The sequence below is a fragment of the Myotis brandtii genome, unplaced genomic scaffold, assembly GCF_000412655.1.
Source record: "Myotis brandtii unplaced genomic scaffold, ASM41265v1 scaffold493, whole genome shotgun sequence".
In the NCBI taxonomy this organism is placed as follows: Eukaryota; Metazoa; Chordata; class Mammalia; order Chiroptera; family Vespertilionidae; genus Myotis; species Myotis brandtii.
The window spans coordinates 3,264,049-3,280,133 of NW_005368827.1; the positions used below are offsets into that span (position 1 = coordinate 3,264,049).

Consider the following 16,085-nt stretch of genomic DNA (forward strand, 5'->3'; position numbering starts at 1 on the left):
TGGGTTCAGTTTTAATCATGTTAAGTCTGAGATGGCTATAAGAGATTAAAGTGAAATATCAAGTAGTCAGTGGTATATTCAAGGTTTGGTCAGAGATCTCTGGACTAAAAATAGAAGATTAGATGAGATATCTAAAACTCTGAAGCGAGGTTAGGTTACCTGGGAGAGATTACAGGGGAAGTAAAGAAAGACTAGAACAAAGCTCAACCAGATTAAAATGATGACAAGGTGTGGCCAGTGCATCAGGAGAAAATAAGAGAATGTAGAGGCACAGAAACTAAAAGAGGTTGGTATCTTGAGAAGAGAATTAGGACAAATAAACATTCAATAAATTTGGTGACAGAAAGTCATTAAAAATCTTGACAAATGCTTAGAGTCGTCAAGGAAACTGGCCTGAGAGAGCACTCAGTGGTTCTATATCAGTGGTTCTTAGCTGGGTATTACCTCCACCCCAGGGTACATTTGGTAATGCCTGGAGATTTTTGATTGTCACAACTGGGAAGTGCTGCTGGCCTCTAGCGAACAGAGAACAGGAAGCCTGCTTAACATTCACACCCTACATGGCATCAGCTGGTCCCTCACAGCAAGAATATATCCTGAGCAAAGGTCAATAGTGTTAGAGTTGAGACAGGCATTTCTACCTTTTTTTTCACTTCCTTGTACAGTTCATATTGGTTCATGGGTTAGCATATATCCATATGCTAACAGTTACCTAGTAGGCATTAGGCTCTTCCCAATTGCTTACTTTGCTTTTTCTTTTGGATGTTTAAAAATATCCCCAAAGTAGCACTCTTAAACATGAACTTCACATACGACCCACCAAGTCTGCTTTCCCAATCTCATTTAGTGGCAACTCCATTTTTCCCAGATACTCAAAGTAAATATCTTGGAGTCATCAAACACTCCTTTCCTGTCATAACTTCAAAATCAGACAATACTATTTAATCCACCTTCAAGGTATGTGCAGGAGCTGGCTGACAGCTTGACTGAAAGGACCTAATTCTGAACCATCATCAGCTTTCTTCTCAATTAGTGCAATAGTCTCCTACTGGCCTTCTTGCTCCCCTTCATATAACACAATAGCCAGAATGCTCGAAGGGTTTAAAAAATCTGCTCTTCTGTTATTTTTTTCTGACTTCATCACATAGTACTTTCCCCTTTACCATTTCTTCTCCAGGAAAGCATTGCTATTTATAAAGCTCATGACTACCTACTAATATAAGTCCTTTCCTAGAATGTTATCTTGCCTTCAGACAGATATCCTACATGACTCAATTCCTGACCTCTTTCAAGTTTTTGCTCAAAATCATCTTCTGAGTCCATAATTTATCGATATTGCAGTCTATTGCCCTACTCCCATCATGGAATCTTCACTGATTTGCTCTTTTTGTTAAACTGCCATATAATTTACTGATCTACTATGTTTGCAATCTATTATCTGCTTCATGTTGCTATAAATAAATTCCTAAATGGCAGGTATTTTTGTTCTTTTGGCCATTACTGTAATCCTAACATCTAGAACATGGTGTGTCATAAAGTAGGTACATTTTTTTTTAATTGCAAGCAATAAACTAATTGAAAATCTTCAGTATACCGGGCAATAGTATATCAATCTTTTTTAACTTTATTTTTATTTTTGAACCTATTACAGATGTCCTCATTTCCCCCCTCCCCTCTTTGCCCACCTCCACCCAGCCCCTGCCCGCTTTGCCCTCTGTCCATCACCACACTGTTGTCTGTGTCTATGGGTTTTGCATTGTCATAAAGTAGGTACATTTTTAAAAATTGCAAGCAATAAACTAATTGAAAATCTTCGGTATACCGGGCAATAGTATATCAACTTTTTTAACTTTACTTTTATTATTGAACCTATATCACAAGTTTAAATACTTTTATCTTTAGTTATATCCCATTTTATTCAATTTCTGTCTCATGAAACCTAGATTAAACTTCCACATTCTTCCTTCTGGAATCCGGTTTTGCATCATGTTCTTTGGTTAATCCTTTCACCTTCTTTCATCCAGTTCCCCACTCCCATGTTCTCTCTGACAGCTGTCAGTCTGTTACATGTATCCATGACTCTGTTTCTATTTTGTTAGATTATTTTGTAAATTAGATTCCACATATAAGTGAGGTCATATGGTATTTGTCTTTTTCTGACTGGCTTATTTCATCTAGCATAATAATCTCCAGGTCTATCCATGCTGTCGCAAAGATAAGATTTCCTTCTTTTTTTACAGAGATATAGTATTCCATTTTGTAAATGCACCACAGCTTTTTATCCACTCATTTACTGATGGGCACTTGGGCTATTTCCAGATCTTGGCTATTGTAATCTTTTTCTTCTCTTCTTCAATAATCTTCTCTTCTTCAATATTCAATTAATCACAAGTTTAAATACTTTTATCTTTAGTTATATCCCATTTTATTCATTTCTGTCTCATGAAACCTAGATTAAACTTCCACATTCTTTCTTCTGGAATCCATTGTGTAAGCTTGCTGTGATTTTCCTTTATCTGCTTTTGGTCCCAGTCCCATTCTCCACACAATAACCAAAATAATCTTACAACTTTAATCTAATCACCACATCTCCCGATTTAAATCTTAATGCATTTCCATGGAAAAATCATTGGTTTATAAGCCTATCCATGATAATCAGCCTCATCTTTCATCACATTCTTTCTATATCCTCACACACTTATATTTACCCACACACACATTTTTTCTAGCCATAAATAAACCATATTTTATTTCTAAGAGTGCAACTTCACTTCCAAATCTTCATAAATGGCATTTCCTCTGCCTCCTTTGATTATCCTGATGAAACAAAACAGCTTTTCTAAGGACAGCACTTTTATTATTGTTGTTTTCATTGAGAATGGTCTTGGTCTTATTTCGGCACTAGAGATCTCAGCCTACAAAAGATATTTTCAGGTCTTCCAAAGGCCTAATTGAACTGTGACTGTTTGAAGGGACAGGATCACAGAAAGATCAACCATTATCTAAATTTCAATCGTATGCCCAGGAAGTAGCCTATGAGGTGACCTCATTACTATTTCAGGTTCTGTTTAGACTTGGAAATTGGATTGTTAGTTTATCTAGGGAATAATAAGACAGTATGAAGCAAATTTTAATGAGGCTGACAAAAAAATAAAATTCAGCATTATGTACACCCGTATTCACACACTGAATGAATTTGATGGATGAGAGACATTGAATTATAAAAGCCCAATTTATATGTTAATAATACATATACATATACATACACACATTAAGGTCTGCTCCACAGACTGAATATTCCTGTTTATCCACAAGATGCTTATCCAGTGATTCTGGAGACACACTGTCAACGTTTGCTTCTTTGACTCTTCTTTTTCTATTGTTTATTTGCTTTAACTCCCTTTCTTATAGAAACATGATTTATCTATGATAGTCAACTTCATCTGCCTCTTTAAGGCATGGGTTTCAAGTCAGCCATACACATAAGATAAATGTGTGAAACAGATTGGACATAGATTAGACACCAAGGTGAGGGGGCATAGGGAACTCGTTAAATCAGGGGGCAGCCGCTGATGCTATTCTAGAATGCTGACTTATTTTTGATATACTGTTTTACTATTATAGAGCTTTAATTTTTACAAAAAACTCACATGAAAGTTTAAATTTTAAAAGTTATATATCTTTAATTTCAAAGCCATAATAAAAGTTTTTTTTTTAATTTAACTTAAATTTAGTCCTCAACCTACCATTTTGCAATCTCTATTTTCAGATAACACTGCAGTACATCTCAAGTGTTATGCTTATTTAAACTGTAAATGTCAGAAGGCAACTTGATTTTTAATTCCAGGTCACTCAATAGGGAGATGACATCAAAATTATCCCCTAAATACCAACACATTTTTAATTTATTGACTAATGCATGACAATTCATAATTAGCATTCAATACATCTTTAAGGCTACATAAAATGCAGACTTAATAGAATGGATAATATTTTAAATTGTATAATTTAGTACTTAGAAGCTAAAGAGTTTTACAGGTAATCTAATCCAAAGCCTTTATTTTATACACTAAATAATTTATAGAGAAACTATAAGTAGGTCTTAAACCCAGTTCCTGACTTCAAATTTTGCATGCTTTCTAATCTTCCCTGATGTCTTTTGTTTACCTAATAGTGTGAATGAAGGCACTGAAAGCCCGTTTTGCTTTTGAGGGAGAAGGTGATAAATCATAAGAAATAAGCTAATAGAACACTGAACATGCTAAAAAATAATAAAATCACATAGAAAAATAATAAAATCTCTAATCCAAAGACAAATATGGTCTTTTTAAAAAGGATTTTGACAATTACATACTTTTATTTGGTTTCTTTTTACCTTAGCAGGAGTTTGTTCCATTTTGGCATGGCTCTAATGTAGATAAATATAGCTTTAAAATTACTCAGTTGAAATAATCTCTTCTTCAAAAGACATTATAGAGAGAAGGCAGGGATTTCATCCCTGAAGTGATTTTGGACCTCTGACACATTGTAGCTCTAAATATAAGTTTTTATTGATTCATATTTTGTGGACCAAAAATGGAAATAGTGTGACATATAAATAGTGTGAACTACATCCCCCCTTCACACACACACACACACACACACACACACATACACACACAGGTTTTTAGAATGGCTTTACATCTTTGTCTTAATAGTATTACATTAGGAGATAATTAACTTTAGTAAAATGAACTGAATTTCTTTTCTTAGATTAACACAAAGATGAAAAATTCACAAACTAAATATGTGACCACCTCAATCTATCCTGTGTTAACTATATTTTCTTAAAGTATATTTCTAACTATACAAATTTTGTTATGAAGAAGATAACATTTCCAAGGCCTAAATGCTTGAAATCCTCTTTCATATGTTTTTCTCTCTCCTTGATTTAAAAAAAAAGTAAATGTCTCCAGTGACTTACATCTTCAATTTACTGAAGCTGGGGTTCTGACAGATACCTTATAGCCCACAGCTGTAAAGGATTCCTTGTTTAAAGTAGTAATTTTGTTACAATTGAGCTGCCAATTTTTCTATAAGATTTAAGTATTTCATGCATTTGACTAATATATCTCTACATAAAGAATGCCTCCGGCCTCAAAACTTTGGCTATGTATATGGAGAGCTTATTAGGGAAGAAACCATCTGTCTGGAGAAAGCAGTCAAAATGTGTCTTCTACTTTGTGCAACATCTGAGCAATGCCTTTGTTGTCAGGGTAACCCCAGGGTCTGCAGTCTCTCAAAAGGACTTATTTCATTAGTACTCTAGTTCATTGGCTTCTCTGTCTAATGAGCTAGCCAAAGGGGCAAATGGGAGTTTTATATATTTTTTTTAAATTTTATGTGTTTGTTTTGTTTACAGCCCCTTTGGAGGTAAATAGCTGTATTTTTAGCTTTCCTATTTCTGTTTTCCCCCATCAGACTCCTTTCCACTCCCAGAATCTGTTTGCTTTTCCTGTGTTTTCCACTTTTTGTATTTACCTGATTGATTTTGAACCACTTCATAAATTGTTCACTATATCAAGATTCAGCAGGCTCCTGGCTGGTGTGACTCAGTGGTAGAGCATCAGCCCCTGAACCAAAGGGTTGTGGGTTCTATTCCTGGTCAAGGGTACGTACCTGGGTTGCAGGTCCTTTCCTTGGCCCCGGTCAGGGCACATGTGCGAGGCAACCAGTTGATGTGTCTCTTTCACATTGATGTCTCTCCCTCTCCCTTTCTATTCTCTCCCTTCCACTCTCTCTAAAAATCAATGAAAAAATATCCTCAGTGAGGATCAACAGAAATAAAGATTATTTAAAAAAAGATTTAGCAGGAATTTCTACCTTCTATCCAGTCTATACCAATATAAGTATCCCTTTTATATGGCTTATGCTGTTCACAATCCTGGTCTAACTGTGAGCAATAAAGGGGAGTTATTTCATTCTAATGGAACTCACTATAAGGGTGTTTTCTTAATTTGGCCACAGTGGAACCATCCTGCTATTGTCCTCATGTTGTTCTTTCTTCCCTTGTTCAATCCTGCTTTGTAGTCTTGAAAATCATTGAGCATTCCGTGTCTTTTGAGTCACTGAGGATGAACATCTGGTAACATCTTCACCCTGCTGCCTTTATTCTACAAAAATCATCTTGTCTCTGATGATTCATGACTTTAGGTTGAATTTATTAGGTGTGACCATCCTTCACCCTGTATTCTAACTACTTTAGTTGATATTGGAATGACATTAGAAATTCCTTGACCAAGGATGCAGAGAATAAATGTGTAGACATACCCGTAAATGAGTCTGTTACTTAGTATCTCTTGTGCTTAGCATTGAAAAGTAACATTTTTTTTTAAATTTCTCTAAGCAGTATTCTTTTAAATTTATTAAATAATTTGATCTATTTTTGTAGAATTTATCATTAGTAGAATCTTCAACATACTGCTTACCTGGAAAAGTATCCCTGAGTCAAACTTCGGAATGCTCTATTAACATTAGACGTGTGGGTTCTTAATTGTCAGCAGTTCAGATTTAGCAGTACAGATGGAAAGATAATCAGACTCTTTGAGCATGAGTAAATAAAATGAAAATCCTAAATTAAAAAATAAAGTGAAACTTTGCATTATGTATGTCCTATTTTAGTCAGGATATCATTATGATAAAATGTGTAGAATTACATTGATAAAGGGAAAATAGGTATTTTTCTATGCCTATGCTAGAAAACAAATATATTTTTCTGAATACTAAAGGTTTGTTCTACTGAAGTTAGAAAATGATAAACGTGCTCCCAACAGACTCTAAACAGATTATGATGGCTATTTTTCCATTGTTTCTTAAGCTTATGAACATTATGACTTACACTGACATGCCCATGTCATTTGTTGATATAATTACCTTTAAATGCCCCAAATCAGGGAAAAAAGCAAGGAAACAAACAGTTAATTTGAATGATACTGAAACACATGGAAACAATTTTGTGATTTGGCTGAGAGAAATCTTTATATTCCATTCATCTATGTAATTTTTACATCATTTCTAGAGTATGTCTGCAGAGTGTTTTTTATTTAACTTCAGTTAGCTGTGATATATTGCTTGATAGATGGATAGTATTTTATTGTTAGAGTGCAGATATAAGGTAGGGTGAAATTTCATAATTTTAGTTTTTAAGCCACTAGGTGAAAAGACTGATAATAAAGGTCATTAGAAATTGCTGGGGTTCTGTGTTTAGGTCAAGCCATATTTTTCTTCCTTGTGATCCCATTAATCACACAGCAGATAGTGATCTGCAATTTCTGTTTCTTATTATCTCATGTGTTTTGTTTTTTTATTTTTTTGTGAAGCTCAGTTTCTTCTCTTTTAATCTGTATACTTCTTAATAAAATGTGTTCACTAGTAAACTGCTTGAGAAATTTTCATGTTTCAAAACCCCATACTTTCACTGGTTTCCAACTCCTAATGATGTTTTACACATTGCCTACATGCCTAGTTATAATCACCTTTAAATAATTGTTCCCATTCTTGATATAATGCTCCTGTGAATCTTTTCTCACTTTTGGTTATGCACATTAAAGATGACCATGTAAAATTAATTACTACACTACTTCCTGCTCAAAGTGATCAAGTTAATTGAAGGGCACAGAGCATACATTATTTTCCTTACTGTCTGCTCCCAATGACTTCTCCTACCTTTGTCTCACAATAATTCAGTAATATAATATTAAGCAGAAAATCCAAGCTAGCATATTTAATAGAAATGACAGAGATTGTAACTTTCCTCAAAAGATGTTTAAATGCAATATCTTTCTAAGTGTGCTTATCTATACTAATTTTTTTTCAATTTTTAAATCAAATTATATATGGTGAGGATGCAGGGCAACTGGAACTTCTTGAAATTCCTGAAAATAGCATATTGGTGAAAAGTTTTTGAAAAAATTTCTAACAGTATCCATTCAACCTGAACATACTTATATCTTAGACTCAACATATCTATTTCTGGCTAGATACTCAATAGAAATGAGTGCTCGTGTCCACCAAAAGACATATACAAGAATAGTATTCAGAACTTTAGTTATAATGCCCTAAAACTGTAAATAAGTCAAATGGAAATCATTAGTAAAGTAGTAAACAAATTGTGCTATGTTCATAAAAAATAAATTCAAAAAGTATTAATAACTGGCATGCAAAATAATATGGATGAATTTCACAGACATGATATTGATTTAAAAAGTTATGAATAGTGGTGTATGATTCTATTTATGTGCATTTGCATAAGCTAATCTATTAGACCATATCAGAATATGGTCTAATACTGACTGGACCTTTATAATATAACTAGTAGCCCTGAACACGAATCTGTGCAACAGTAGCTCTCTGCAGGGCCTGGCCACTCCACGCCCACTGCCTAGAAGCTCTCCGCGGCCCAGAGGCCCATCCGCAGCTTGGTATGGAATGCTTGCCTCATCACTGGGGTGACAACGCAAGTGTTCCCTGCCCCCCAACCCCAGCCGCTCTGTGCCCTCTGTCCAGAGGCCCTCCATGGCTGGGGTGGAACGCTTGCCTCATCACCGCGGCGACAAAGCAAACATTCTGCCAGGCCGCTCACGCTGCCCACTCTCAGCAGCTGCCCACCCCCCCACCTGGGGGACTCCAACAGGGCTGAGAGGACTGGGTGCCACCATCTTGTGGCTATGGGTGCTGCCATCTGTGTGATGGAGTGATGGTTAATATGCATATTGCCCTTTTATTAGATAGGATTTTTACACACCAATGTATAACAGAAAAATTTACCAAGTTGTTTTTTGAATATACAATTTTCTTTGTCATTTTGTCTTCTTGTAGTGTCCTGAATTTAAAAGGCCCAGAGACATTGCAGTTGACTGGGTAGCAGGAAATATTTATTGGACTGATCATTCTAGAATGCACTGGTTTAGTTACTACACCACCCACTGGACCAGTCTGAGGTATTCTATCAACGTGGGGCAGCTGAATGGCCCCAACTGCACCAGACTTTTAACAAATATGGCTGGAGAACCCTATGCTATTGCTGTGAATCCTAAGAGAAGGTAAGCTAATGACTTGGTTATTTATATTTCATGATATGAGCATCCATTTTTAGAGATTGTTCAGCTTGTGCTCTGTAGGTTTGTTTCTGTAATGTGTTCAAAGATAATAGGTTCACAAGGCTTCTGAAAATCCCTCTCTTTTTCTTGTACAAAAGTACACTCATGTTATTTTTACATCAAATTTAGGAGCAAATGTTTATTTTTTCCTGAAAGGTTAAAAAAATATACATTCTCTGTGTGTGTATTTTATGTTGCATTTCAGAATAATGAAACTAATGTGATAAACACATAACCACTATAGTGAATCTAATACTGAATTTTTGTAACATTAAATATAATGCTTTTGTGTGTGTGTGTGTTTTATTTTTGTTTATTGTTGCAAGTATTACAGATTTCTCCCTTTTTCCCCATTGATCCTCTTCTCCCCACTTCCCTGCCCTCCACAGGCCTTCACTGCACTATTGTCTATGTCCATGGGTTATGCATACATGCATATAAGTTCTTTGGTTAATCTCTTCCCGCCCACCTCCCACTTCCCTATAAGAATCATCTGTCTGTCACATGTTCTCATGTCTCTGGGTCTATTTTATTTGGCAGTTTATTCTGTTCATTAGATTCTACATATAAGTGAAATCATGTGGTACTTGTCTTTCTTTGACTGGTTTACTTCGCTTAGCATTATACTCTCCAGGTCCTTCAATGTTGTTTCAAATAGTAAAAGGTCCTTTTTTATTGGACTGATCATTCTAGAATGCACTGTCTAGAATGTATAGTATTCCATTGTGCAAATGTACCACAACTTTTTTATACTTTCATCTACAGATGGGCACTTGGGCTATTTTCAGATCTTAGCTATTGTAAATAGCGCTGCTATGAATATAATATAATATTAAACATATTGAATGTAGAGTATTTTCATGTTTTTGCTATTTGTGATAATAAAAGATGAAGACATATTATGTATAAACAAATTTAAACAATTTAAATTTCTTTTACTGGAATTTTTTCATTCTTTACTCTTTTTCATTTATAAGCAATGACCAAAAAGTAAGTAGGGAAATCTTAGGTAAAAATCCTGATCGCCCATAAAGTGGATCATTGGATGCTGAGTAAAAAGAATTAAATGTTATTTACTTAGCAAAATTAGGTTGTGTGGTGTCTTCTAAATAGAGAATGATATCCTTCTGAGAAAGTACTTAAAAAAATGAAGCATATTGATGCAGCATCAGTAATAAAATGAATATTCCTTCTCAACAAGAGGATAGATTTAAGTATTAAAATACTTTTCTTCTAAAATGTTCATGAAGTTTTCAAAATTGAACTATTAATATCAAGTAATAAACAGTAGTGCACATTATTAAGCATGCCTCTCAAATTTTAGAGCATAGTTAGACCATTTAAAAGTTTGATTTCTGGAAGGTTTCTTTTTTGTAGCTTTAGAGTTGGGTCCAGAAATCTGCTTTTTCAGGGTCTCTGGGGTGTTTCTGATGTTCATGATCTGAAGAAACACTATGTTTTACAGTAGAATTGGGTTATAACAGCACATCACCTGGCTGACCAACTTGACCAATGTTTTCAGGATGATGTATTGGACTGTTGTTGGGGACCATTCCCATATAGAAGAAGCAGCCATGGATGGCACTCTGAGAAGAATTTTAGTACAAAAGAATTTACAGAGACCCACAGGTATGATGTATTTCTGACATAGTCTAAAATTGTATCAGAATTCTAAGCATATTAGTGTTACAATTCTTTAGTTTTGTTGGCAATATAATCATTTTTACAAGCAAATAAAATAATTTATAGTATGACATTATGAAAGTCATTAACATTTCATGTTGTATTTTTCCATCTAAAAGTCAGGTTCTTATCATATTGCCAGTGATATTATGGGGATATTATTTGAAAATTGCCTTAAGTTTTAAGGCCATTAGTAAGATTTCAGATGAATGAAATTTTGACAGTTTATAGGAATGTATCAGGATATTTTTACATATACTGTAAATGTTAATGATGTTGTGGTAGATGGTAGTATTACTAGAAAATGAGAAACTAAATGGATAAAGAACTAGGAAAACAGATAATATTAGTGAAAGACAAGTTTGATGATGCCTTGCTCTTTTATTCTCAGCTTTCAATCTGATCTGGCTTTAATCTGTCTCCTAGTTATGTTGTCTACTCTACAATGTCATCTACACAGCCATGTCACCTACACTACAATGTCATCTACACTGATCATGTCATCTACACTGCCATGTCATTGACACTACCATGTCATTGACACTACCATGTCATCTACACTACCATGTCGTCTACACTACCATGTCATCTACACTACCATGTTGTCTACACTACCATGTCATCTACACTACCATGTCGTCTACACTACCATGTCATCTACACTACCATGTCATCTACATTACCACTCCACAGACTCCGTACCCCCAGGACTGCTCAGGAGTTCAGGCTTTTGTGTGTGTGTGTGTGTGTGTGTGTGTGTGTGTGTGTGTGTGCCCCTCCTTGTTCTTTCTCTCACTCCATTTTTATCCCAGCCTTCCACCTAGACTTCCCTTCCAACTTCTGTATATTGGCTATACCTTACCCATCTTGTAAGGTCTAACTTAAGCACTTCTTCCTCAATAAAACATTTTAGACTACTGGAGTCCAGGGGATTTTGTGTCACCTACACCTGCCTACTACATTCCCATCAAAAGGATAGAATACACTTTCTATAGCACATATTATTTAACAGTTATGCTTTGTAATAGCTTTTGTAGTTGAAATTTTATATTTGACACTTATATTCTTATTAACTTTTAATGTGCCTTATGCCTTTTCCTCCAACTACATTGTTTTTACTCTTTACGGGAATGAGCAGTCTTTGGGATTTAGTTCATTTATGTAAGTGTGTCTCCATTCAGTGATTTAACAAGTACTAATTGAACACCCACCTGGTGCCGGAAATTGTTCCAGATGCTAAAGAAATAAGAGCCTACCCTTGTGAAAAGAGTCTGATTCCCATGAAACATACCTTCCTGTAGAGAAGAGAATAGATATTATGCTTCATGTCAGATAGTTATAAGTGCTATATAGAAAAAACATACTAAGGATGGGTAGTTATGGAAATACCATTTTAGTTAGAGAAGATATCTCTAGAAAGATAATATTTGAAAATATCACAATAAATCATAATGGCAAGTCACATGTGTATGTGAGGAAAGAGCGTTCTAAGCAGAGGGAACAGCAAGTTCTGAGTTAGGAATGAGCTTAGCATGTGTCAAAGAGTAGCAAATATGTTCGTATGCCTAGAAGCATATGAAAGTGGTAGAGATGAGAGTTGCCATGTGGCCAGAGGCAGATCATCTATCCTGGGACACACAGATAAGCCCTGGATTCTGTTCTAGCTCTAAGGGGAGCCATTGGAGAGTATACTAAGGAGGAGAGTGGCATATCTGCTCAAATACCATTTTCATCGTTTATAGACCTTTTACTTTTTTCTTAACTTACTATTTTTCACTAATTTTAGACTTATAAACAGGTTGCAAAATTACTTCAGAAGTTATCTGATGTTAACATTTACATACTCACAGTATATGTAATATTTTCATTTTAAGGAATGATGTGGCAGCAGTTTATAGAAGGGCACATAGGAGGGTGCTTTGAAGGGAGCCTGAGATAGGAATTCTTGCAAAGGTTACTTATGAAGGGAGTGTAATTCAGGAGAAACCTGTAAAGGGTGGAGAAAGGGAAAGAGCCCAGAAAGACTGTGCGTCAGGTAAAGTCTAGTCTCAGCTTGAGCCGCAGGGGATGTGCTTCGGCATAAATTCCATGACAGGCAAGGGGAAGGGGTCATCTTTTCATATTTCCCAGAGTCATTGCTTGGCCTTTGGGCCCTAACTGCTCAAGCAGGCTGCTGCAGGCAGCAGAGCACAGCTCCCTAGCAGTCAGTCCTTAGCTGCTAAAGCAGCAACTGGGAGATGGGTAGCCTGCCTAGTCATGGAAATTTGAGCTGGGTCCCAGTGTCCTACAGTGGGCTAAATGAAGGTGCATGTATTGACCATCTTCCATGTGCTAACCATTCTGCTCAACACTATGGAGAAATTAATGATGCACTTGGCACAGTCCCTCTTCTCGAGGAGTTTACATTTGAAAAGAAACAAAACTGAGGCATGAACAAAAGTAACTACAGTTTGGGCAAAATATTAGAATTGTTACATACCTGGTAATATTATGGAAGTTCAGAGTCAAGAAAGATTCACTCCAGTGATCAACAAACAAAAAGCAAAACAAACCAACAAACAAAAATATGTGAACGGTTTCTCTTGAAATAGTGTTTAAAGAATGGATAGACATTCGAAAAGTGGGCAGATAATCCAAACAAACAAAAATATGTGAACGGTTTCTCTTGAAGAATGGATAGACATTCGAAAAGTGGGCAGATAATCCATCGTGGTGTAGTGTTTATAAAGGTTTTCTTTGGAGTCAGATACGTCTATTTGTTTATTTAATTCTGGGGGATCACTTATTAGCTATGAGATCTCAGAAATGAACTTATAATCTTCAGAGTTTTATTTGATCATTAACAAACCAAGGGGTAATAATAATTAACTTAAAATATTACTGATTGTGTGAAATGGCATAGCACTCTGAACCAGGGGCTGCAATGTGGAACGCGTGGCATGTTTCATGATGGTAGGAGCCCGGGTGCACCTGGAAGGGGGCAGATTAGGTGCAGTAACATAAGCTGAGAATAGAGGACTTTAACTGCTAAGGTGTTTAGACATGATTTATTTAGTCAATAATGAACCTCTGTATAGTTCTGATTCGAAGTGTGATGTGAATAACGTAGGGTATGTTGCGGTGGTAGCACTGTGCCAGTGGAATGAATAGATACAGAAACGAAAAGACTAGTTAACAGTCCATTGAACTGTCTCACTGAGAGTGGAGAATAGCACAACTAGAACAGTAATAGTGAATACACACAAGATGTATGTGGGAGACAGAGTAGAATTAGAGTAGTGGAATTTATTGAATGCATATGAGAATAGAGGGATAGGAACTATCTCCAATAAATTAGAGTTATTCATACAAGTATCTTCATTCATCTCTCCTTTCATTCAAAAAATATTGTCGCTCACTTTACGGCAGGCACTGCTAGTCATCTGAAATATGGATCCCTGCACGCCTGGACATTATAGTCTAATGTGGGGTGACTCTAAACAAAAACCAACAATGTGTGTGTGAGCGCACACATGCACATGTGGCAAATGGCTCTTATAGACAAGAGTGGGGTGCTGCAGAGGTGTCCCTTTGATTATAGTGGGGAGGAGAGGCTTTTTGAGGCTAGTTGATTGTTAAGAATAATTGCTAGATGATGTGAAAAGGTGGGTGTAAAATGTTGTCACAACACAGTAAAGAAGAGGTCAGACAGTCCTGAGGTAGAAAATGGAATTGAAAGAAAGCCAAAGAGCATAATAAACAAATTGGAAAGTGGCATGAGATAAGACTTAGGGAGATGCATAGGGGCCAGTCCATGCAGGGTCTTAGAGACCATGAAAAGTACCATTGACTCATGTTAAGCAGGTAACAAGACCTGTTCAGTCATCCATAAGGCCATGCCAAGAAGGGAGTTGGTGTAAGGCTCCCTACTCCTTTTCTAGTGGGCATATATGAGTTTTCTTCTCAGCAACTCTGCTCTGAAACTCTGCCCCACATACAGGAGTAGACTCTTAGATGCTTTTTATTTACTATTTCAACTAATAGTTATTGTATGCCTAACCTATGTCAGGCATAATTCTAGTCACTTAGAATATAGGAGTGAATACACAGTTGTCACTCCCTGTCCTCACAGTGTTTGCATTCTAGTAGAGGGCAAGGGCTGAGATGCCAACAGTAAAAAATATTTTTAAAGTTGGATAAGCTATTTAAATTAGGATATATGTCGTTTTTATGTAAGATAAAACTAAATATTATGGAAAAGTCCTTTAGAAAATAGCCATAACTATCCAGCTAGCATGACTCAGTGGCTGAGCATCGCCCTATGAACCAGGAGGTCACTCTTTGATTCCTGATCAGGGCATACGCCGGGGTTTCAGGCTCGATCCCCAGTGTAGGGCGTGCAGGAGGCAGCTGATCAATGATTTTCTCTCATCATTGATGTTCTAGCTCTCTCCCCCTCTCCCTTCCTCTCTGAAGTCAATAAAAATATTTTTAAAAATTAGCCATAACAAATAAATCAGTTAAGTGTGGAAAGGAAGGATACTTAGAGTAGCTTTTCCTATGTGAAATAAGATTTTTGCTCCAGCTTATTAAATAAATTCCATGTAATCTATACACATGTACAATATAGACTATGTAATTTCTGTGATGCTTGAAGAGAAACATCAATAATATTTATACATTAAGACGCAAAAACATAATTTAAATAATATGAATGTATTTGTTATTCGCCTGTGTGTGTTGGTTTTGCAGGGCTGGCTGTGGATCATTTCAGTGAACGGATATACTGGGCTGACCTTGAGCTCTCCCTCATTGGCAGCGTTCTGTATGACGGCTCGGATTCCGTGGTCTCCGTCAGCAGCAGACAAGGTTTGCGAAGTGCTTTCGTGATTTCTTTTAATTATTTTGAGAGAATTAAATAATGGTATGTAAATATAAGTATGAAAGCTTTCTATTTTGGATTTTCTCAAATTCTTTCTTCTTTCAACTTTTAGCTCTTACTATTGATTATAATTTTCATTCTTACTAGAATAACAAAGATGCCAAACCACAAAAACTTCTTGAATCTAGGACAAAAATGGTCCATCACTACCTAGATTCAGAAAATAATAATTTAGTTGCTGCTGACGATATCTAATTCTAAGCAGAACATTTCAAGCAGTAAAGATTAGCATCTGTGAAAACTAATTTTTATTTCAAATTGCAGTGATAACAAGCAGAAAAGAAGTCACTGCATATAACAAAATATGATAAAATTATTATTATTATTATTATTATTATTATTAT

The 16,085-nt window shown here is 35.8% G+C and overlaps 1 protein-coding gene across 1 annotated transcript in view; it reads left to right on the forward strand.

Annotated features, from left to right (window-relative positions):
• Positions 1-16,085, forward strand: part of LRP1B (low density lipoprotein receptor-related protein 1B) — a 1,756,854-nt gene that overhangs the window by 1,644,149 nt on the left and 96,620 nt on the right. Inside the window, exons 78-80 of the mRNA XM_014548045.1 lie at positions 8,857-9,080; positions 10,660-10,766; positions 15,552-15,668. Of these exons, the coding sequence (XP_014403531.1) occupies positions 8,857-9,080; positions 10,660-10,766; positions 15,552-15,668 (448 nt within the window). The remainder of the gene's footprint in view (positions 1-8,856; positions 9,081-10,659; positions 10,767-15,551; positions 15,669-16,085) is intronic.